Consider the following 25,046-nt stretch of genomic DNA (forward strand, 5'->3'; position numbering starts at 1 on the left):
TATATATATGTATATGTATAAATATAAATTTATGCGTCGAACACTGATCAACTACTAAATCAATCTGACAATTTATGATTCAATTTATCGTATTACGCAATATTTTCAATATATCCCGTTTCGTGGAGCAACGTGACGTGAAATACACGTTAAAATAATCTCGGTTGGTTGCACATCGAAATTACGATAGATTCTTTACTGATTTTTTGATTTTTATTTTTAAATACATCTGGCAAATGATTTATATTATTATTATTATTATTATTTATTTTTCTTTTCCACCTTTTCCGTACTTTAATTTTATTGTTTTTCCCTTATTTATTAGAGCCAATAATATTTATTTCATCCATTTATACTCTTTCTACGATTGCATTTATTAATCAATGCTTGATTACATATAGTTAATTAACCTTATACGTATTTTTTTTCTCTATTCATTTGATTGTAATTAAAAATAAAAATTAACGTTTTACCACCATTGTTATATTTATATCTTAATAAAAGTAAAAATAATATAAGACATACAATGGAAAGATAAATGTAAGAAAAGTTAAAAATAAAATAACATAATATAGGAGACCATAGTTTAAAGGTAAGAACTGTAGGTTTCTATCTTGAAACGAATTTTTTATCGCGTCGATCAAATTCTCACCCTTACTTCTATATCAACCTAACTTCTATAACACCCTATCTTATATATATATAGTGCATTTTATAAAGATTAATGTCCTAAAGAAACTCGAATCGATCTTCAAACTATACATCGTCGTTCATTCATCGATACTTGCGTTTACGATATGTTTAGGATCTATCAATAATCTATAAAAAGGATAACGATCATCGAGTATAAAAGATATTCAAGATCAAACAGGTAACGAACTACTTTAAACTCGTGTCTATTATTTTTTTTTTTTTTTTAGATAAATAATTACGTACAAAAATGATTACGATCAGAAAGAAAGAAAAAAAAAGAAGATTGCATATAATTAATATAATATTTATAATAAACATCACACACCACAGAAACCACTTACAATTATTTATTACACTTAACTTGTGTTCACGATTACACATGGGTGGTGTCCTGTAATTCCAAAAAAGCAGATATAATAATACTCGTATTATTTGTATAAAAAATATCATTTATAAAATTTTAACAAATTAATTCAAAGTCGAATAGAAAAATGCATTAAAAAATATATCCATATCTTAACATTTTGATTCGATAATGCTAACTTACTTATCGAAAGTGAGAAATATGCATATACATATACATATATATAGAAAGATAGAAAAAGATAGGTAGAAAAACAAATATAATTAGCAATAGAGTAGATTAGTATAGGACACTCGGTTTGCAATAAAATACTCGGATATTCCTGTTGGTGGGCACCACGCGTACGTTTCCCGAAGGGCTTTACACATCGAGTCCATTACTAAACCCGACCCTTCCCTACGGCAACAAATTCTAATTTCAACCGGTCGCACGGTGGACGCGAAATTCGAATTAATTAATTAATAACCCGACCGCGGTAGGAGGACGAGCAACTCCTCGTTTTTCATTCGTTCTCTATCTTCGTTCAACATCTATGTTCCCTTATCTGACCATCTCTCTTTCTCTCTCTCTCTCTCTCTCTCGTACATACGCATACACATTACTATCTCTTTCTCTTATCCTATATACATGCACGTATAGAAGATAGGTACCACCCCTTTTCTCTTACTCGTAAGTTATATCTTTTTCGATTATATACTGTACTCTAAACAATACTACAGTCAATTTCGTAACTCGAGTTTTGCAATAATTCCCTATTTTATTACCTAGATACAAAATTTCATTACATTCAATGTGTGTTATTTTATCAACAGTCAAATACAGCACTCTCTTTCTTTTTTTTTATTATTATTATTTTATTCTATTCGTGTGTAATAGAGAAAACTGTGTGTAGGGGATTTAATATTTGTTTAATATAGAATTTTATGATAGTTTATTTATGACATTTAACGAAATTATCTGGTCTCCCTAGAAGATATAAATAATTCTACATTTTTCTCTTTTCTTTTTTTTTTTTATGCAACTAGATACATACTTGTTATAAATTCATTGATAAATCGATAAATTCAATGGTAATGCACAAACGTAATCATTTTTTTTTGTTAGTCTATGAGGAACAAAAGAGGCCTTAGAATTCAGTTTTCGTGACTACTACTAGCATCGAAACGTTTCTATAGTACAAAACAAAAAAAAATATATATATAGAGAACTAATGAGAGAAAGAGAGAGAGAAAATACAGAGGAGCAGTAAGGCACGTCGCAAAATTTCATTTTCAATAAATTCGTGTACTATCCTCACCGAACTTTTAGCGTGTCCGTTGGGCACGTATTACGAATGCGACGAGGGTTGTTTTCTCTCCACTACACCCACCCTCCCCCCTATCCCACACCCTCTCTCCTCCTCTTCTTTCCCTCTTATTCCTCGTTTCGGCAAGTGAAACAAATGAACTTCAATTTATGATTCAATTTTCGTGTTCTCTCACCAATAAGGGGATAGGATACCTACCGGTAACTCGTCTACGAAATTTTACGTTACTTTATATAATCTTCCTGTTCTTTCTTCTCCTCCTCCTCTTCCTCTTCCTCCACCCCCAATTACCAACAACCCGAATTTTGTCAAATTTTTCTATCTTTTCTTCTCCTTCTCGTTTATTAAATGATTAAATAATAAAAAAGGAAAGACGAAACAATGATCAATGATATTACTCGTAATAATTATTTTTGTATTGTAATAATAATAATAATAAAATATATGAAAAAAGCGAATGAGAATATTACTCGATAATCACTATTATTCTAAATAGTAATTTTCTTTTGATTAAATTTGGTATACATTTGATATACTATATATGTACGTATTATAAACTAATTAGTTTTATTAATGACATCGATGTTCTTTAATTGACTACAGTATCCAAATTCCGTATCAGTATCAACGTCAAATCCAGACACGATTAAGTCTCTCTCTCTTTCTCTCTCTCTCTCTTTATCTGTCTGTCTATCTCTTTACGGTGCCTTCAGCGTAAACACTCGAACTCAAAGCCACAGAGTACATAAAGTAGTTTCTGCGATGTAGACTGTGGCTATCGGACAGAATTGCAAATCTAAACCCTAATCCATTTAATCTGTGTGGGTGTATGTCAAGTACTACGATTATCGTTTTACTTCGATCGATCGATCGATCAATAAAAAATCAATCGATAAAAATCAATTTTCAATATCTCATAAATATAATATTTATTATATAATTATCGATCTGTATACAATTTTATGAGAAAATCATTTTCAATATGATATTTTATTCATTCTTTATACATATTATAAAGATTTTGAAAGAAATATATATATATATTTTTTTATTATAGAATTTCTCATGAAAAATTTTGATTCACCAAATAACTGACGGTACGAAACAAAGACACGTGACAAATTTTCATCAAAATCGATCGAATATTTCTCGAGAAATCATTTTCAAACAATTTTTACAATATCATACTATCGAGAAAAATTCGTTCAAAGTTTTTAATAAGAAGAATCACTGCACACACACACACACACACACACAATATAATACTGGACTGTTGCAACGTACGGCACTCGAAAAACTTACGTTGACGTTCATACGTTAAAATAATATCGGAAATATTTGAAATTTCATTCGGAAAATTTGATATCGTATTCTTAACGCGTTTAGATATCACTTTCATGAACGACAAGAACAAACAAAATTGTTTTTTTTGAAACTGGTAAAGTCAGGTCTTCCTCTTACCTCCGAAACCACCCCACCTCCCCACCTCTTCTCTCTTATTAAATTTAAATATTTATTATTCGCGATCAACGAGTTCTACCCGATCAACAATTTTGTTGAAATTCGATTATTGAAAAAAAACAAGCCCTTAAACGATTGACTCGTTGTACATTTATTTGGTATAATATTTATCTTTACATTTCGATTAAATATACGCGTATAATACGAACGAATAATAGTTAAACAATAAAAATCGTTATTCCTAATCGACGATAAGAAGTAAAAAGGTGAAGAGAAAAAACCAAATATTTTTCGAAAAATTTGACCGTTCCGGGGATTCGATATTTAAACGTTTGGATAATAGTTTAATGCAATTGAAATAGGTCGCACGTTTCTCTACTTATTCGACAATTTTCTATATGAAATTTTTCTCTCTTCTTCTTCTTCTTCTTTTTTTCATTTTTTTTTTTATTTTTCTTCCTATATCCCAAAGACCGTAGAATTCGTCGGATATTTTCGAACGAACGGGGTTTGAGTTCTATACTCGTTGAAAGTGGATCCGTCCAGCACGTAGTCCGATGTAACAGCACGTAGATGGTGTAAACACGCTAACATGCTTTACACAAACTATCAAGGTACACGTTTACTAGTACTATTTCACATTCCCATACGATTTAACTTTGATTCTTGAAAATTTAAGGGACAAAAAAATAGAGTAACTAACCATAGAGTAATGGCTATTTGAATAGTAACTAGCTAGTTCTTTTTTCTTACACTTTGTTCCTTTTTTACTTAAAATTTTTTTACTGTAACTTTAAATTTCTAATCTAATAATACAAGTAACTCTCCTATAAAACGATAGGATAGGTTCCTAGAAAATGTGTTATACGAAACCGTGTAATATATGAGACTCAGAGTTCATTACTTTAAAGTAAATTACAATAAGTTTCGTAAATGTGTTAACGCAAAAATCATGTTAACCAGTGCTGTAAAAGTGCAGTACGTTGTACAAAGGTTTGTCGCAATTTTCTTATTGTATTATAGCAAAATCGTGTTATAGGATGTCGTGTTGTAGGAAGGCTATCTGTATAATAGAATTTTTTTAGAAAAAAAAAATATATAATATACATAAAGGTAAAGGAAAGTTTTTTGGGTTACAATATGTAATTTTTTCAAAGTTATCGATATCGTTCTATTAATTAAGTTTAACAAAATTGCATACATTAAAGATGAAGGTAATCGAATGAGAAATCTATTGAAAGTGTTTGCAAACACATCGTTCCATTTTTATTATCCGTGTATAATGTTTGTATGAGGTATTACAGTCGATTTATGTTCGACAGAGTAGACGAAGGGATGGATGAAAGATAGTAGGAACAGGAAGTAAGGATGACTCTCGTCAACAGATGAAATTTATTACCGTATACCTTCTTGAACCATGTGTCCTACGCAACAGATATCTGCTTATCACCAAATACATATGTAATCCGATCGATCAAAGAGAGGTTTCTGGATTATCCAGTATCCAAAGAGAACAAACTTTGATCTGAAATTCGAATCACAACGTCTTACAAATTAATTTAAAAATATAATCATCAAGACACACAAATTTTACATTAGAAATTATTTATTACTATGAATATATCAAATTATATCAATTGAAAGTGTTACAAAATTAACACACACACACACACGAATAAATAAATACGAGTAAATTTAATCATTTTTTTCATTTTAGATAACAAATCAAATTAGATAAAAAAGAAAAAACAATAACAATTAACCACAGTTTATAATTGAAAAATACGCAAAGTAAAAATAATAATAACGAAAGAATTCGCTCACACGGATACATTTAAAATACGTGTAAAATAATATAATATCAAAAGTATGCGGGAGATCGTCGATGGTAGAACTGGAAAATGGATCAAAAGATAATTGTTTTTAGAATGTGAAAACGTTTAGAATAGAATAGTTTTTTCGAGCCTTTTAGGAAAAAAGGGTCAAAATAATAATTCATCATGATTTTTTCTGTTATTGATAGTTCGACAAAGATGATGGTATAAAGGATTTCATCGGAGGAAAACGTTTCCATTCACGAAACACGACAATAAAGGTACTCTCCCCCCCCTGCCCTTCCCCCTTCCACCACTGCCCATTCTCCCTAGCCCTTTATTCTCATTTCTATTCTCTCAATTTCTCTCTCTCTCTCTCTCTCTCTCTCTCTCTTCCATTCACTTTCTCTCGATAACATCAACTTATTAATATAAAGATCTTACTGTCCGTATCAGGTTCAACAAAGGATTCGAAACTTCAAAGAGTGTGCGAGTAAAGTTAACTGCTAGTTGTCATCATTTTCGTCATCGTCGTCATAGACGATCGATAGATCGATCTATCTATCGAAAGTGTAAAAACGTTGATGGTTTACCGGTTGGTTCGAGCTTTCCTACCCCCATATATAGTATAGTAAAAAGTAAACGCTTGGAAATACTTTCCCCGTAAAAATTCAACCGTCCGGAAGTGTCGATAACGTGAGAGAGATAGTGAGAAAGAGAAAGAGAGAGGGGTTGGGGGTGGAGGGAAGAGGGTGAGATCGTTCGAGGTCAAAAAGGGCCGAGGAACGAGCTTATAGTAGTATAGGGGAAGGTTGAAAAGAATAAATAAAGGGAAGAAGAGAATGAGAGAGAGAGAAATAGTTGAAATAGCTGCGATAAAGAAAAAAACGATATATGTGAAAGTAAGTAAGAAAGATGTGTGTTATGTGAGAAAAGAATTATTTATAAGATCAAACTCTCTCTCTCTATAGTAACTCGTATTTCGTAATTTTGTTAATTATTGTCGTTATCCCATTTTTTCAAAGTTTGAAATAATAATATTTAATGATAAACATAAAATAATACACGTTATATTTAAAATACAGATTTATAGTTGAATTTAATTTCTTTTTTAATTTTATTACGTACAGATATTTAACTTAATTTTGTTATTTTTAATTTGTTTTTTTTTTTTTAATTTTATATATATTACGTATATTTAATTATTAATTAAAGATCTGACATTTAACGTGTGAATTTGAAACCAACTCCGTTTATATAGGGTTTTACTCAAATTTTTAATATTCTCTACGACTACATCATTTGATACCTTATTATTTAATTTTGTTATTGGTATAAATGTTAAATAAAGATTATTTCATTTTTTTTTTTTTTATTTCTTCCTCTCTTCTTGTTTTGTTATTCTCTCTCTCTCTCTCTCTGTCTATCTATCCCTATCTTTCTTTTTATCTCCCCTTTCTTTCATTTTTACGTTTTTCTCAGTCAGTCATCACCCATGGGTTCCCCCTTCGTTAACTTAAAATTCCATAGACGTTCTAACGGACGAGGTTGGACTATCAAGCCGTAAATTTGTTCTTTTCTTTCACGTCTGACGGATTCATTATGTAATTCGCGTAATGGGGTACGGTATGGTACGGTCTGTCTCTCTCTCTCTCTCTCTCTCTCTCTCTCTCTTTTCTTCCTTACGCCTAGTATTTCTGTGTGTCTCAATGCAACTTCGCGAAAACGCTCCTGGAATTCGATTGTTTCAAGCCGCACATAAAATCCGACAAAGGGTGCCGGTATTTCTATCCTTTATCTTTCTATTTCTCAGATCTTACCACTATAAAATGCTTAAATTCAAATACAAACAATGGTGTATCTGCACATATTTCACGTATATATTCATTTAAGTGTCTTGTCTGTATAAAACAATTAATTTATATCTAAGTTTATATATGATATATATAGTTAAAGTCCTAACAAATTTTGTATATTTTCAATTTAATCCTCTTAACAATAAATAATATATATATATTGTATATTACTCTCCTTTTGTGTTCGATATTTATGGTATCTATTGACAAGTAATTATAATGTTAAGTAAAGTAAATTTATTGATGGTGTATACATTTACAAAATTTCAAATTACAAAGTAATTTTTCAATCAATCCGGAATAGGAATGCAGATGGTGAATTGATAAATCAACAAATATTTAGCCATATTATTCGAATTTAAATTATTCTCTTCTATACATTATTTATTTGTATATATATTTTTATTAAATTCTTTTTTTGTGTATTTTTTAAATAAGTAATATAGATTTATGTTAAAATTCAATATAATATATTAACGTCGTTTTCATTTTTCGAAACTCGCGTAATGAAAAACGATATGAGAAAAAGATCGTTCTGGAAGGGTCAGTTTTTCCCTTCTTTTTTTTTCGTGAAATTTACGAAGACCCTTTTAGAACGGAGAAAACGTTGAGACATTCTTTGGCGAATAGAATTTTTTCGATCCCTCCTCGTTTCCATAATGTCAAAAAAGAAAAAAAAAAAAGAAAAGAAATTCAACAACAAAAAGGGAAAAAGAATGAAATCGAATAAAGGAAGAAGGAACTTGCTTATGATTGACTCGAACCCTTCCTGTGAACAAAAGACCAACAGACCGTTTTTACTTTTGCCTTTGTGGATTATTATTTGTAGTCTCTTCGAAAAAGCTACATGTGGAAATTCATGGGGGGCCGAAGAGAAAAAAAGAGAGAAAGATAATAAAAGAAAACTTATCGTATGGACATAGGATGTTTCTAATCTGATGGTTTCTTTCCATACAAACGGAAAGAAGATAAATTTGTATGGAAAAAAAAAAAATATGTTCAAACGACATTTTAGAGAAGAAAACTCAATTTTAGAATAAATTGGATGTTGAAAATTCAACATCCAATACATTTGTTAAATATATACGATTATTACATGCTTATGTTATTTACTTATATTTAATTTTAACGAATATAATAAAAAAACGAATGAAATAAAAGTATTCTTTATTAAAGAATTATTTGAATATTATAACGTACAAATTTTATTGAATAGCTAACGTTTACATATTGTATCACTAAAATGCACTCTAATGCTATTTGAATTGATAACTATAAATAATAACAATGCATAAAGTATGAAACAAAGAAGTATTTAATATAATTATTAATTGATATAATATAATAATATTAAAATATAATAATAAAAAGTACTTTGTGGAAAAATATATTTGAAAAAATAAATTCATTCTTTCTCTCTATTTTTTTTTTTTTAAATAGTCTCTTATTTTTAAAATAGGATGATCCGAAACGAGACTGACTGAGAACCCCATATAGAGACAAAGTCAACCACTATCTTGCTAAGAGAATAGCTTTGAACAGATAACAGGTATTGTTCGAAGGTCAAGTTCTGAACATCCCACGAGGGATAACTCTCTCCCTCTGATTGGCAAATAGAAAAAAAAAGAAAAAAGAAAAAGGATAAGAGAAATACGATGGCGGCGGGCCTTTTGTAGAGGATTCCTCCTGTTGTTTTGTCTTTGGTACGTAGTCTCCAGTACGACGCGCTTGGGATAGAAGCAAACCCATTGAATCGCAAGGGATGCAACTGACAGCTGGAATTGTTATATCCCAACGCTCCGAACGTTTATTCGCAGTTCATTGATCCTCCCTTCTTTCTCCCCAACCCCCACCCCCACGGCCACCCCCACATTACCCCCTTCCTAAAACGCGTCAATTGTTCGACCTTTGCGCTTTCCTCCTTTTACCTTATCTTTACCAGCAGCTATAGTAGCTATAGTCTTCGTTAAAGTTATAATCGAAAAATAAAAATGAACAAAGTTTGATCATTTTATAAATTTTATCGACAAATGTGCGGTGGTCCAATATTAATTCTTTGCATTCTTTCCATAGGCGCCGGACACGATCCAATATACAAATTTTTATATTACAACATTCTCAAACACTACACAACACTCTCTTCTTTATAATTAAGCATAGGAGACTTAAGAAAATTCATTTTTGTAAAGGAGTATGTTATATTATAAAATTGACTGTGGAATAAAAAAGATGAACCCTTTATAAACGTCATTACGACACATCTACTATATAAGTATCAATTATACAACAATGTACTTTATAAAGTACAATTTAGTACTGTATTTCTTTATACACTTAAGTGTATAGAATTAAAAAATTACAATAACTACTGTAAGACCTCTTGTAAAAGGATTCTTGGAGTTTACTGGTAGATTATATTATAAAATTAGTTGTTGAGTGTAATTAATTTTCCATAGGTATTATTACAGCGAATTCATAATATAAAGTATACTCTTATTGTATTAAAAAATTTAATTATTAAATCTTGTACACCTCACACGATACATTTAAATGTACAAAACTTAAGAAATACAAACAAGAAGTAGAATATATATATAAGAACTATAAGATTCTTATAAAAATCTTAGAATTATAAATGAGTATATAACAAAATTCAAATGCAAAAGATTAACACGTTGAGTAACGTAAAGGAACGCCCACCGATAATCGACACTTAACTTCGCAAACTTCATTTAAAATGTTAAGATTTTATTCGTAACATTTTTTTACTAATAATATACTTCCTAATAAAAATAAAATCTATATAGTAAAAAGTATTATAACAAATGCTCACACACTCTTATATCTTTTATCTATAAAAAGCTGTGAAAGGTATTAAAGATGGATAACATCGATTTCTGTTAAATTGATTTGGCGTTCAAAAAAACGTATTAGGAATGTTAAATGTTAATAGAAATATATAATATATGTAAAAAAAAATGTATGAAGGTTTTAAATATTATTTTTGTTCTTTTGCTTCTTAAACAAATTTCTCTATTCAATAGTTCACGATCAATATTTATTCCTCGCTTATAAATAATACATAAATAAAAGCATTATCACGACTATGTACAATTTACAGAATAGGTTTAATAAAAAGAATGTCATTGTAGTCACGGCCATCATCATAGTCAGTAATGAAAGATCGGCTCTTACACATACAGTAATTCAAAAAAGTATTTGAACACTTTCTCTTAGTAAGTGTACTTCATGGTAGTATTTCATGGTAAATGTTCAAATATTTCAGTTCAGTATTCGTGATTTACTGTATATACTATAGGCAGTTCGGAGATTATCAAAAATGCGTTTAGAAAATCTCGTTCCTCAGTTGAGATTTATAATATAATGATCAACATTGATAATCTATTTAGTAATACAATACAAATGGTAGACCTTTGAAAGATTAAAAGAGGATCAATTTGTAAAATAAATTAATTGCCATCGAATTGTCCAAATAATCAGTTAAAGGTCAAGAAAAAAAATCATGACGAATCGAGATATCTTGCGCAATTTAAAGTTCTACGAACTACAATATATACTATTTACATTGTTTGTTTCTTTTTTTTCCTTATTATTCTTCGTGTTGCAATATACTGCACAAATCTTTTAATAACTGTGTCATGTGATTTATCAATGTAATACCGGATATCGTTCCAGATCTAAGTGCTCGGCTGTAACATTGCTTATACAAGTTGGCGAGAATTTCGTATCTGTAAAATAAAAATAGAAAATACATCCATCCACATTTGAGTGACACTTAATAACTAAATACGTTCTAACAAAAAACTTGAAAGAAATTCTACTTGATCAACCTATATATATATATATATACTTACTCTTTTTTATTTGTGGCAGTATTCTTATTAACAAGTAATTTAGATAACGACCGTAGAATAAATTGTAACCTCTGTTCGAGTAAAACAACTAAATTCCCATCGTCTTCAGATAATTTTTGTTCCTCAATAGTTTTCTCATCTTCTGCAGTATTAATAGTATCATCCGTACTATTGGTTTCAAGTGTTTGCTTCGACGTTTTATTCTTTTCACAAAGCATCTCCATGATAGGTCGACACTGTAATATTAACTCCAAACCATTTTGATATGCCTTCAATTTGCCATTAAACGTTGTGGCAACTATTAAGAAAATATATTATTAGATATTTTAAAATATAACAATCAATTGGAAAAAAATAAACGATAAAATTATAATAATTTACTTCGTGCTTGATGTTCAGCCAAGGCTACTCGTTCCATTTGAACTCTCAAAAATTCAGTTGTCTGTTCCAAAGCTAATAACAATTTTGCTGCTTTATCGTAATATAATTTACATAATTGTAAACTGTTTTTCCTTTTCACATTATCTGAATCTGATTCGAATTCTCGGTATATATGATGATATAGCGATGCTAAACGATGTTGAATTATAGCTGCACGAAATTGATAAACTGGTTGTCGTGGTCCTGGTATATCAACATCACAATGTTTAAGAGCCTTCTGTAATATATCGACTACTTCTCTCTCAAGCTCCTCTTCTGTCTATAATTCCATAAAATAAATCTTATATATTTGTTTTTATAAATTAATATTTAATATTTCATTTTTCATTTCTATTTAAACTTAAAATTATATATAAGAGTATTATTATATTAATGGAGATTTATTCAAAGAACAAGAAATACCTTGTGCCCTTGAGAAGGATAATCTTGTAATAATGTGGCCATAGTAAAAAGTGTCGTAGATAAATCCCACGTTATTGTGTCCCATATGGCAGGATTAGATTTTCTAGTGCCTAGAACTTGCAAGGCTTTTTGATAACTCGCAAGTGCTTTGTTGTAAAAATACTGTTCCTGTGTATTGTGTTTAACGTGCATATGCGCACAAATTCGCATGAGTCTACCACTATTCGAATGAAGTAGAGCCAAATTTGCTTCATCGTGAACAGTTTCAAAAGCTTTAACGCCTGCTTCTAAATGATGTAAGGAACAATTAAGAAGAGCAGTAACGTCTGGAGACGATTGAGTCGATTCGTTGGTTGTACTTTCTTGTTTGTATCGTGCTAAATTCACACAAAAAGAAAATGTATTAATTATAAAAGAAAATATTTAGTTTGTTTACAGTTAATAGAAGAAATATAATGTTATTACTTCCTGCTTGGTTCATGTATAAAACACCTAATTCGTTATGAATATTTCCTAATCGTCTTAATAAATTATTCTTTTCAACTTCTAGTGGTTCATAGGACAAGGCTTTTTCATAACACTTGTAAGAAGCAACCAAAGTAAATTCTAAACTTTCAAGATGTTGCGGTAATAATTCTATTCCATCTGAAATTAGACAAATCATTCTGTAAAAAATGTATAAAGGTACAAGAAAATGTTCATTACTGTATAAAATTGTATTTTTATACATACATGTATCTAAATCTTCCAATGCGTATATTTCTTCTATTATTTTCTCTTCGGTTACATTTTTCATATTATAATCCTTTTTATGTTTCTCTATGTTACACCAGTCTTGTACAGTCATAAAACAGCAATCTCCTGCACGACCTAACAGACAACTGACGGATTTGTCATTTCTTATTCCACAACAAACTTCCAATATTTTTTGGCATCGTAATACTGCTAACATGTATCTCAAAGAGGCACCATAATTTTTATTTGCATATTCATTTTCTGCCAAAACAGCAAATATCAACGAGGCCTTTTCATATAAAAGAGTTTTTAAATGTGCATTCCAACTAACGTTATCACTTTTTTTGGGAGCCTGCCAAATAGGTAAAGTTTCGTTTTTTGATTTACATAACCAAGATTTCGTTTCTTTATTGTTAAGAGATCTATCTTCTTTTGTAAAGTATTTCTCGGATTTCTTTTTCTTTTGTTTATTTTTTCTTTTATGACTAGGACTGTTATTTTGTGAAGTTTCTCCAGATTCGCAACTTTTATCTTGATTTAAAGAAACATAAGGCATTGGTATAGCTTGAAAAGGTTTTGCCATGTTTGGATTAGCTTCTTCATATCTTTTTCTCTCGTTTTCACAATCCTCTTTCTTTTTCTGTTCTTCATCTGAACTTTCTTCGGTAGGAAAATATTTTAAACATTCAAGACCATGCGCGACATGCTCTAACGCAGTTAAACACCTTTCTTCTACACTTCCTGTTATCGGTGGCGGTTTGTACTTAGGCCCCTCTTGTTCTACTTGTTCTTTAACTATTAAAGAAATATTTTGTATATATACAAACATCATTTAAAATTTTGATATTACTATGATTTATTAAAAGATACTTACTATTTGCTAATGTTAAGGATTTAATAGATGCACTAGGAGTTTCTTCATCTTCCTCTTTATCATTTTCATGATTTGTACTGCATTCACTCTGTGTATCTTCCTCATCGCTTTGATCGGAAAGTCTTGGACTAACTGGATCCGTACTTGAAGGTACATATAAGTCAGAAAGCATAAAATGTGCAGATGTAACAATTTGTGGATATTTTTCCTTTGCAAGAAGCTGAATACAGTTTTTCAGTAACATTCGAATAGTACCCTGATGTCGATCATAGTCAGAAGAATATTTCATATTTCGAGCTACTCTGTATAACAGCATTGCTACTGGTACAGTAAATGGATTTTGTCCTTTTTCATCGGTAACATCATTACATAATGATGTTAGATCGTATAGTTTTACAACATCATCATCTTTACCTATTGAACATTTAAAAATGAAATAATATATTTTTGTATGAAAATAATTATTTAATAAGAAAAAAAAATGATGCTTACCCTTAAATAACCAATACGTGTGACCAGCTTTAGTTGCATTATTTTTTAAAAAGCTTAATATATTTTGTGCCACATCTCTAATAAGTTTAGGACTGAATTTCGAATCATCCAAATTAGGAAGATCTTCTGTTTTGATAAGTTCATATTTTTGAACTATACCATGCAAATGATAGCACATGACCACTTCAGGAACATTACACATTAAATTATCCAACCAATAATCTATTCCCGTCAATACATTAATAGGTTTAGACATGTCTCTTAATCGTAAACTTATACACGGATGAGTTTGTCCACCAAATATTGGCATATCGGTTCCAATAAGCATTTGTATATTTTCAAAAGTCCATACAACATTTCGTGCAAAATTATGATTATAGTTTGGATCTGGTACTTTTTCTTCTTGTGTTGGTTCGGGCAGGCATTGTTCCAATGGTTTAACAGGTAAAGGAGGTGTTATATTCTGTTCTTTACTATCTGCTAACACAATAGAATGATAGAGAAATTTAGACACTAAATTCCTCTGTTGTAAGCTGTTCCTACTATTTGCTTTATGAAATAGTCGTTTTTCTTTGTCTCCTAAATTTTGAAATATGTGTTCATAAAAAAACTTCTTTAACCATTCCCAGTCGCTTTCTGCTTGACGTAACAAATATTTATGTATATCAAAATCATCTATCAATAATGTATTTTCAATACGGTGTACCATCATTGATATAACTCCATGATTATAAGGTAATTTTAATAATTTCTTTATATTTTCTGCATCTGACACAACGTCGACTTCCCCGACACAATCTGGAAACATATGCGCCATGCGAAAACTTGAAAATCCTGTGTTTTGAGACCATACGCTTTGTAGACCATAACTTTCAGCAGAACTGCTAAGCCAATTGCTCGGTGGAAGATTTAAATTGGTATTACATTGCAATTGAGCAAAAGTGGCAGGKGTTTGAACCGCAGAATATTTCACTATTGCAGTAGACTTGACCAATTTCTTAGGTGAATTTGGTGGTATAACTATAGCCATTGGCTTGATCTGAAATACACGAACAAATTATTTATAAAAATTAATATATTAACATAAAGAATACAATTCACACGAATATAAAACCCTTCTAATCATTATACAATTAACAAAATGTCAAATATATATATACACACATACGTAAAGAAAAACAATCCTATTTATATTAGCTTCAAAAAAACACAATTTACTTCTCGCATGAGATTATTTCAATGATCGTTAGATTACGTATACATATTCATAAATTCTATATTTATAAGATTCTTAAAAATAGCATTAGCAGGAACGAATATAGAATTTAATTAAACGTGTCCACCACAAGGGCCATGCCAAAGAATTAAAGTTATTATAACGAAAAAAAATCTCTCTTTACAAATATTAAATATTATTCATTAAAAATTACATTTACTTAACCATATATAACTTTATTCAATAATTAAGATATTTAATAGAAAATAGATATAATTTTTGCTTACCAAATCAGAACTGATTTCAGAATTATGTGACATCGTGCCATGGAACAATGTCACTTGTGACTTTTAAAAATAGTTACTGTGTTCCAAAACTTCTAGAAGGTGCAAGGTACGACGAAAATCTCTCACTATTCAAATAATACAATTGCAACTGCGTACGGTTACACACAAGTGCGACCTCTAATATGGAAAATCAAAGATAATGTCTAAGAATCTCTACCTTACCAACGAAACATGAAATACCTTTTTACCGATATTTAAAAAAACATTTTATAACTAAAAATCGAGAATAAAAAACATAAGTGCATTTGAACGTATATAGATATAATTTTGTTAATTATATTACAACACCGTAAAACAATTATTATCAACAATTAATTATTATTTCGCATTAGATGATTTTTTTGATTAAAATTTAAATATCTTTCCTAATATTGTTGATATTGCAATTGATATATGCACGTATAAGAAACAAACAAAGAATATCATTTAATTGTAAAATTAAAATATGCATTGAGTATGGCAACACTTGCTATTCGTATACCATAAATGAATAATGTAGATTTCATTTAAAAAATAAGATTGTTCATTATTACGCAACATTTTGTTTTTTTTTAACATCCCCTATTTTGTTTCTCTACTTTTCACGTAATATATATTCTATATTTTCCCTTTCTCTTTCTCTTAGGTTGTAAGTTTTAAAATATCCGCATTATGTAATGTATACGATAGAACAAAAATTGAAAATCTGAGGACACGTTAGTAAAAAAGGAAAGAACAAATAATCGAATGGACGTAAAGAACATTAAGTGCAGATTCATAAAGAGATCGTAACGTAGGAGTAAAATCTGTTTAGTAAACGTTTACATAGTCTTACGTTTTCGCGTTCGACGAATGACTAACGTAATTCTAAGTGTAAGAGAAAGGAGTAGATAAATGGAAAGAGAAATGTTAACAGAAATGTGAAAAGCTTCGCGTGCTCGATAGTAAAAAAAAAAAAAAGTAGCTTCACGTTCGCGTTGTTGAATGGATTAGGAAGCCTCCAAAGTTACATGGCGTCATTGTAACTTCACGAATATGCGTATAAGGTCGATATATAAAGGCTCGTAAGGTAGCACGTTGATCCAGTCAACGAAGAGAAGTAAAAGATCCCTGAGGTTGGTTGATAGCAAAGAAAACAATAAAACAGAAAGAGAAACAAAAAAAAATCGAGATAAAAAAAGATCAAGGAAGAAAATGGTGGTCAATTTCAAAGTGTTTAAGAAGAGTTCGCCAAATGGGAAGATCGCATTGTACGTTGGTAAAAGAGATTTCATCGATTATTTGTCAGGGGTAGAACCGATCGACGGTGTCATTTTATTGGATCAGAATTACGTCGATACTGGTAGAAAGGTATGGGGCCAATTGATATGCAGTTTCCGATATGGTCGAGAAGAGGACGAAGTTATGGGATTAAACTTTCAAAAGGATCTTTACTTGGTCTCCGAACAGTTATATCCTCAAGCAAGCAAGATGGAGTCTAATTTAACAAGACTGCAGGAAAGGTTGTTGCAGAAACTGGGCCCAAACGCCATACCCTTCACCTTCAACTTCCCCCAGAGTGCTCCTTCGAGCGTGACCCTCCAACCAGGCCCCGAAGAGACGGGTGAACCATGCGGCGTAAGTTACTTCGTTAAGATTTATTCCGGCGAAACGGAGACAGACGTTACTCACAAAAGAAGTACAGTCTCCCTCGGAATAAGGAAGATTCAGTATGCGCCTACAAAACAGGGCCGACAACCGTGTACCATCGTACGTAAAGATTTCCTATTGAGTCCTGGGGAACTCGAACTCGAGGTCACGCTCGATAAGCAACTTTATCATCACGGGGAGAGAATAGCGATCAATGTGAGCGTTAGAAACAATAGTAACAAAGTAGTTAAGAAGATAAAAGCATTGGTACAGCAAGGCATTGACGTGGTCATCTTCCAAAATGGTCAATTTCGAACGGTAATCGATGCGGTTGAAACCCAAGACGGTTGCCCGATAAGTCCTGGCTCGAATCTTCAAAAGGTACTCTATCTTAAGCCCGATTTGGAAAACAACAAGCATCGTCGGGGTATTGCCCTGGATGGTCGATTGAAACGCGAGGAAGCTGAATTAGCGTCCAGCACGCTCTTGACCTCGCCCGACGTACGCGATTCTTTCGGCATAGTTGTCTCCTACGCCGTCAAGGTCAAACTTTATCTCGGCGCATTGGGTGGCGAACTCTCCGCGGAATTACCTTTCATATTCATGCGCCCCAAACCAACTGACAGAATCAAACTGGCTACCTCAGATGGCGGTGTACTCGTCGAAAATCTACAAGAGGAAAATATTAACGAAAATTAAATCATATGATTCTTTATTAAATCCGATCTGTACTTTCATTTCTGTACAAAGATCGATCGCAAACGATTACGAACAGTCTAAGATATCTATTTTTTTTATCGAATCCTCGCAAACGACAAATGAAAAAAAAAAATGCGATTGCGTTTATCGAACCGGAAGGTAAAACGTTTATCTAAAGAATCTCAGGATATCTTGACTTATCTATTTCTCTATGATTAATTCGCATCGATAATTCGTTAAATATTATTAACAAAATCGTTAACCAATATAATTATACTCTCCTTAGACTAATCCGCAGAAATAAATAGTATGATAATCCTATATATATATATGCAGAAATATTTATTGTAAAATAAAATATAGACGAAAGTACACATACGCATAAATGTAACGACGAAAAAACGAACAATTACATATATAATCGCATATGTATCTACCGTAGAACGAATTTGAAATAATACAGAACAAAAATTCTATTCATTTTTTTGAACCCTCTTTGTGTTTCCCATGCGACCGTAGCGCAGTTGAACGTTCCCAATGATTCGATGAGAGACACACATCGTTTGCCTTATCGCCAGCCGATAAGTCTCTCGAAAATGAGTCAAGAATCCTTCGTAATGTACGTTTCGAAGTATAAATAAGAAAGAGCGAAAGAGAAGAATCCTCATGATTCTGTGTTTCTTTTCGAGATCATATCATACATATATACTTATGTATATATATATATATATATATATGTAGTAGGCATACTGAAAATATAACGATGACGACGAAGAAGAGAACGTAAAGGTTTCTATCGAGTAGTAAAAGAAGAAGAAGAAGAAGAAGTACATCGTCTGCAGGGCTCGTTCGTTCCTTCGTTCATCGTCTTCGTCGTCGTAAGAACGATCGTAACCAACAAAAGAGGGCTTCTTCATCGAAGCGCGTTATCCTTGATTCGGATAGGAAAAAAAAAAGAAAAAAAAAAGAAAAAATAAGAAGAAGAAGGAAGAGTGGTGGCGAGTAAGAAAAGTGTATAAGCATAGAAAATAAATAAAGAAAGCAAGAACTAAAAAGAGAGAGAGAGAGAGAGATAGATAGAGGCGTGATCGCCATTTGCGAGGCCGAGAAGGCGGCGAGAGCCGACGTCCGAGTTGGCCACATATTATATAGGGTGGCGAAAATGATTCTGATTCGTTTAGTTCGTCGAGTTAGTTTTACTTTGGCACCACCCGATAGATAAATGTTAAACCCAAGAGAGAAAGAGTTAGATAGATAGATAGGGTCGAGAGGGAGAATGAGAGAGAGAAAGAGAGAGAGATGCATTACCGAGGGTGAGGTGACGGTGGTGGGGATAGCCGGCTTGAGCAGCCCAGCTCAGGCAGGGGTCGACCGTGTGCCGGCGCGTCAGTCAGGCTCGAGACACCCGCGTGAACGGTGGGATCGGTGCTTGCCTCCCCTATTTTTGCTCGGTCTCGTACTTATTTCACTTCGATGCGCACCCTTCTATATCGTCCTCCGCCTACGTAAAAAAGAAAGAGAAGCAGTGTCTCAACAGCCAGCCAGTGTCCTTTTAACATAAGGCGCATATCGTTTTCTTCTTCTTCTACTTCTCTCTATCAATCTTTCTCTATCTGTCTGTCTCTTTCTGTCAGTCTATCTATCTTTCTTTCTTTCTCTATTTATCTCCTCTATATATCTTCGTTTTATTACAAATAATATCATTTTATTCGTATTATATACTATTAACTACTTTTTATCTATAATATTCGCGCGTATATTATTATTATTATTATTATTATTATTATTATTCTTTCTCTTATATTTTTCTCTCCCTTATCTCGTCGTCGTCGAGTAAAAAAGTAAAAAAGGGACAGCATAAGAAGAAGAAAAAGAAAAAGAAAAAAAGAGAGAGAAACAACGAGAGGACGAAGGAGACGAAGGAGTAGAGAAGGAGAAAAGGAAAGAAGTAAAAGAGAGGAAGAAGAGGAGGAGGAGGAGGAGAAAGAGGAGGTGGAGAAGAAGGTGGTGAAGAAGAAGGAGGTGGAGGAGGAGATCGACGTTCCAAGTCGGAGCAAGGACGAGGACGACGGCGGCGGCTACGCTACGTTAGCAGCCAAGTGAGTAGCACGTTTCTTCTCTTCTTCTCCACCACCCTCCTCCTCCTCCTCTTCCTCCTCCTCTTTCTTCTTCTTACCTCTTTACTTATTCGTCCTTTATCCTCGTCCTTCTCTTTTCCCTTTCTATCGTCCAATCGTCTCGCGAGTTTCATCGACTCGTTCGCGAACGCACCCTAGGGATAAGTTTCCTCTTTTATTTTGCTTCCATATTTCTTTCTCTCTCTCTCTCTCTCTCACTCTCTCTTTCTTTATTTCTTTCTCTTTTGCTCGTTTGTTCGCTCTCACTGGTGTTCAGTCGTCCCCATTCGCGTTCTCTTTTTAACGTGTTTCTCTTCGATAATCATCGGCGACGTCTTCGACGACGAGGGTCGCGCAAGATCAGAAGAGAAGACTCGACCGAGATATACTATATACGTTTCGTCGTCGTCGTCGTCGTTGTCGTTGTAGTCGTATTTTCTCTCTTCTCTAGTGCCAGACGGTGGCATTGATTTCCTCCTCTCCTCTCCCCATATCTCTCTCTCTCTCTCTCGGCCAACCCTCTCTACATCCACCAATCCTGACGCGCGTTACGCACCCGCCCGCGTACAAATTTCAATTCTGTAAGATAGAACGAGAGAGAGAGAGAGAGAGAGAGAAAGAGATATTGGATCTGTCAGATATATCATCATCGTCATCATCATCATCATCATTATCATCACGTTAAGCTATAAATAAACAGCGTTTTAATTCATTTACAACGATTGCATTTATTTTTTGTTGTTGTTATTGCTATTTTTGGAAGAGAGCTTTTCGAGTTGCTCTTTTTTTTTTTAAGATATGTATATATGTATGTGTGTGTATGGATATGTATATGATATGTTGTGTTAAGAAGGAAGGATTTTTTCTTTTTTTTTTTACAATGCCAACTACGACCGACGACAACCGTTTTTCCCACGATGGTACAATACCGAAAGAGGTAAAGACAGTTATTATAGACGTAATCTCGCCAACGAATCATGCATGTCAAACGAAACGCCATTAAAAACATTACTCGGTCGTTACTATTACTACTACTCGATTCTATTGTCGCTAAAGTGTGCTGTGTTAAACCAAGATTACGAATATATACATACATGTATATAGATATATATATATATGTACTTAATGCTCTCGTCAAAGATTGAAATGGAAATTCTCTCGAGGCTTCTTGCGAACTCAATTTCATGATAAATTACTCTTAAAGTCCTAGATCTACTTGAAAAGGTGAAAGAATTTTCTGCATTTTCTAAATCAACCACGGACGGCGTTGCAACTCGATGCGGGTACAATAATGGCGGATATAAACGAATAATCGTTTAATCGTTTTTATTGTTTTTCCTTCTTCTTTTTTATTTTTAGATTAAAAATTATTGATACTCGTATATGTGTATGTGTGTACACGATGAATTTGTACACGTAATATAAATGACAAAAGATATATAACAAAAATCATTATAATATGTTATATGCATACACATTTACATATTTTTATATGCATACATTATTTTGTGTCTTGATGTTTATTTTTTCTTTTTTGTTTACAGTCACTTTTCTTTAATACCAAATAATTGAAAGTTTTTCTTTTTGATATATTTAATCTTATAACGATACACATCGCTGAAATAAAATGTACGACGACAATTATTACGAATTGTTAATTAATTATATATAAATAATTCTGTATATAAATATTCGATAATTATATATTATTTTGTTAGATTTTGTTTATTATATTTATTCGTTTTTTACAGTCGTAGTTTTCCCAAAACATACAAAATAAAAGATATTTTTTATTCGTACGATTTCGAGGATAAATAAAGAACACAACGATAAAAAATAATTCGTATATTTAGATTCTTTATTATACTCGTGGCACGTAAATGTGATTGTATTATGTTCAGTTAAATATTCAATTTAGTTCTAAGTTTAGATTCGTGATAATATATATATATCCGCGTGGTTGTAAATTGATTGAACGATATGTCTCTTTTTACGATAGATAGTTTAGTTTAATAAGAGTTAGAACTAAGTTAATCGAGTTAGCTAGTCTAGTCTAGCCATTACAATGTGAGAACCAAGCGAAAGGTCTTTTAGAATGCAATTTCGTTTTCTTTTCCAATGTAAACACTCTAACGTAAGAATCGAATCACTGATTTGTGCTTAGAGACCTTCATTTTTCTTTTTCTTTTGACATAAGAAAAATTCAAGTAAGTATTTTGATACGATTAAACTTTTATTTTTATTTTTTTTTTTTAATATATAAAACTAGATAAGATTACAACTTCTATTATTGATTCACTTTTCGTTCTTACTTTTACTAGCTGTAAAAGATTATTTCGCAAAATTTCACCAACGTTATTCTATAAGTAAAAATAAGCAAAAAAAAAAAAAAATAAATAAATAATTAACCGTTCTATAAACGTAGGATTTCTAAATGTTTTATCAATAAATTCTAACAAACAACGGATTGTTTTTTAGAATGCAATCATATCACGTATAGAAATAGATTGTCGATTCAAATTATAATACCGTTTCACAATGTTGTTCGTTTTTATAAATACGGAATTGGTGTCTAATAATAGAATAGAATTTATTACTTTATTCATTTTCTATATTACTTTTTCTCATTGAAGAGAGAAAAAACGTCACGATATGTTGTTATCATTCATTTCTGACACGCGTAATAAATTCTGTTCGATTAACTTTTTCTTTCATTGTTCTCCCCCCCCCCCCCTCCTAAGTAAAAATTTATTGACTTTGTATCTGGTGATCTTGAGCTGAAGAGAAATTAATTTTCATCGATGATCATTTCATTATTTTCCGTATAAAATTTTCGCGTTAATGTGATTGATATATAAATAATTATTACGAATGTTATTAAAATATATAATCACACCCACGATATTGGTTACATTGATACGTCTAGGATAATGATACTTGAAAGTTTGTTTAATTGTAAGTAAAAAAAAAAATCAAATCAAATCAAAGAAGAAAAGTTGAAGTATAATTTTGAGACGATGCATATACTAACTAAATTCATTGTGTACATATACTACACACATATATATATATATGCATATATTAGCGCACGTTGAATGTGTCCCTCGAAAGTGTCACCATCGACCACTGTCCTAGTTACTTTCTTACGGCTTCTATTACCAGTTAAAACTCTCCACGTGCCTAACTTGAGAGCGAATAAGAAAATAAGAGAAACGATATCCGTTGTGTGTGTCGTCGTCGTGCCTTGTGTCCATCAGTGTCATCACCTTGTGTTCTTTTCTCTGGGTTTCTTCTTTCGAAGCATTTTTTTCATCTTGTGTACGTACACCCACTGACCACTTACAATAAAACAAACCAAAATAACCGATCTTTCTTTTTTTAAATCTTCCCTAGCGAGAATTTATTTTCTTTTTTTTCTTTTCTTTTCTTTTCTTTTCTCTTTTTTTAGTTAACACGATCTATCGAAAATAAATTATTACTATGTAATATTAAATGACTCTCTTTTAACGTTGATAGATATGAAATAAAAAAATAATACTTGTAAACGTATATTAGAGTTTGGATTGATAATGTTGCATAAAATATTTAAATGAAAAGAAATTACAAATTGAAATATTGATTTAATCATCATTGATTAAATTAAAATCAATACATCAATTTACGATACGATTGTAGAAATGTGAATTTCGTAAAAAATTCACAATAATTCTTAGAAACATCGATGTTGAGTGTTTTTCCCTTACGTCATATCCTTAGAAAAACACTTTCAAATGGAAATCAAGTTAAGCTTCGTTTTCTTTCTTCGTTTTTCTTTTTCTTGAACGTGTCAAAGCTTATCTTCGAGTACGACGAATATTTATGGCAAGCACGTTTTACATACTCACAATTAGTATATAATACTACTAATAATATACTTACATAAAGAGTACTATTCGTATATACATAGTTTTTTTTTTTCTTTTTCTGCAACAACGAAACTCATGCTTTCGTGAATACTGCGCGTGCTGAAAACGTAGTTCGGTCTGGCCGAAGTTGTAGGGTGTAGCCCGTCCGGATTCTATCGAATACCCGAACTACAACCCCCCCCAAACCCCCGAAACCCCTTCACCCCGTATCCCACCTCTACGCCCTATTCGTTTCTCTCTTACACACATACGTTTGTTCGTTCTATCTACCTGTTCTTTTCTATCCTTCTCGAACCCTCGTTTTCTCCTGTATTATCTTCGTCCTGTTTTTTTTTTTTGCGTACTATCTTCTCCTCGAATATTATCTTTGGTGTTACCGTAAATATTCGATGCTTTTTAAAAGAAATTCTTAGTGTGAACAAAATTGTTGCAACATTTGTTACGTGAGTTTTATAAATGTTTCAAATTCGTATATATGTTTAATGGTTGAAAGAAAGAAAAAGAGAGATAGTGTGTATGTGTATATGTGTGAGTGAGAATATATATTACCTTCGATACGTGCTCTATCTACGAATAGGCTTTTTAAAATAATGTATAGATATATAGTATGTTACATTTGAAATGGATCTACTTTGAACAGCATCATTTTTCTTTTCGTTCGTATATAACTAATATGTATGTGATCATAATTTTGATTCCAAGAGGAAGTGAAAAGTTTTGGTAAATATTTTTTATACTAAAAGTAAATAGATTTTAATGAAACTTATATTAAATTAAAGTACACTCTTTTGTCTACACGTAGAATACCATATCGAATTATAAATCCATCTGCAAAGGTTTA

At 31.7% G+C, this 25,046-nt stretch overlaps 3 protein-coding genes across 7 annotated transcripts in view; 2 read left to right on the plus strand and 1 right to left on the minus strand.

Moving 5' to 3' along the window:
- Nucleotides 1-11,091: 11,091 nt before the first annotated feature.
- LOC106793386 (erythroid differentiation-related factor 1) lies at nucleotides 11,092-15,944 on the minus strand. The gene is made up of 9 exons (XM_014760275.1): nucleotides 15,817-15,944; nucleotides 14,314-15,352; nucleotides 13,822-14,235; nucleotides 12,945-13,742; nucleotides 12,678-12,857; nucleotides 12,213-12,589; nucleotides 11,751-12,069; nucleotides 11,370-11,667; nucleotides 11,092-11,243 (listed from the first exon to the last, which is right to left on the minus strand). Exons 1-9 carry the CDS (start codon nucleotides 15,847-15,849, stop codon nucleotides 11,105-11,107), a joined length of 3,597 nt encoding a protein of 1,198 aa, XP_014615761.1. The 5' UTR covers nucleotides 15,850-15,944; the 3' UTR covers nucleotides 11,092-11,104.
- A 981-nt stretch (nucleotides 15,945-16,925) lies between these two features.
- LOC106793401 (arrestin homolog) lies at nucleotides 16,926-18,656 on the plus strand. The gene has a single exon (XM_014760298.1). It carries the CDS (start codon nucleotides 17,050-17,052, stop codon nucleotides 18,181-18,183), a length of 1,134 nt encoding a protein of 377 aa, XP_014615784.1. The 5' UTR covers nucleotides 16,926-17,049; the 3' UTR covers nucleotides 18,184-18,656.
- Nucleotides 18,657-20,141: 1,485 nt separating this feature from the next.
- The window catches only part of LOC106793337, an 82,242-nt gene continuing 77,337 nt past the window's right edge, over nucleotides 20,142-25,046 (plus strand). For all 5 annotated transcript variants that reach the window (XM_014760190.1, XM_014760191.1, XM_014760193.1 and 2 more), the window contains exon 1: nucleotides 20,142-20,282. The gene's annotated coding sequence lies outside the window, so the exon portion shown is untranslated. The remainder of the gene's footprint in view (nucleotides 20,283-25,046) is intronic.

This window comes from Polistes canadensis, unplaced genomic scaffold (genome assembly GCF_001313835.1).
Source record: "Polistes canadensis isolate GaletaPanama2010 unplaced genomic scaffold, ASM131383v1 scaffold_13, whole genome shotgun sequence".
Classification (NCBI taxonomy): Eukaryota; Metazoa; Arthropoda; class Insecta; order Hymenoptera; family Vespidae; genus Polistes; species Polistes canadensis.

Excerpts from the sequence above, each read along its gene's own strand:
- LOC106793401 (XM_014760298.1), top strand. The coding sequence starts at position 17,050 with ATGGTGGTCAATTTCAAAGTGTTTAAGAAGAGTTCGCCAAATGGGAAG.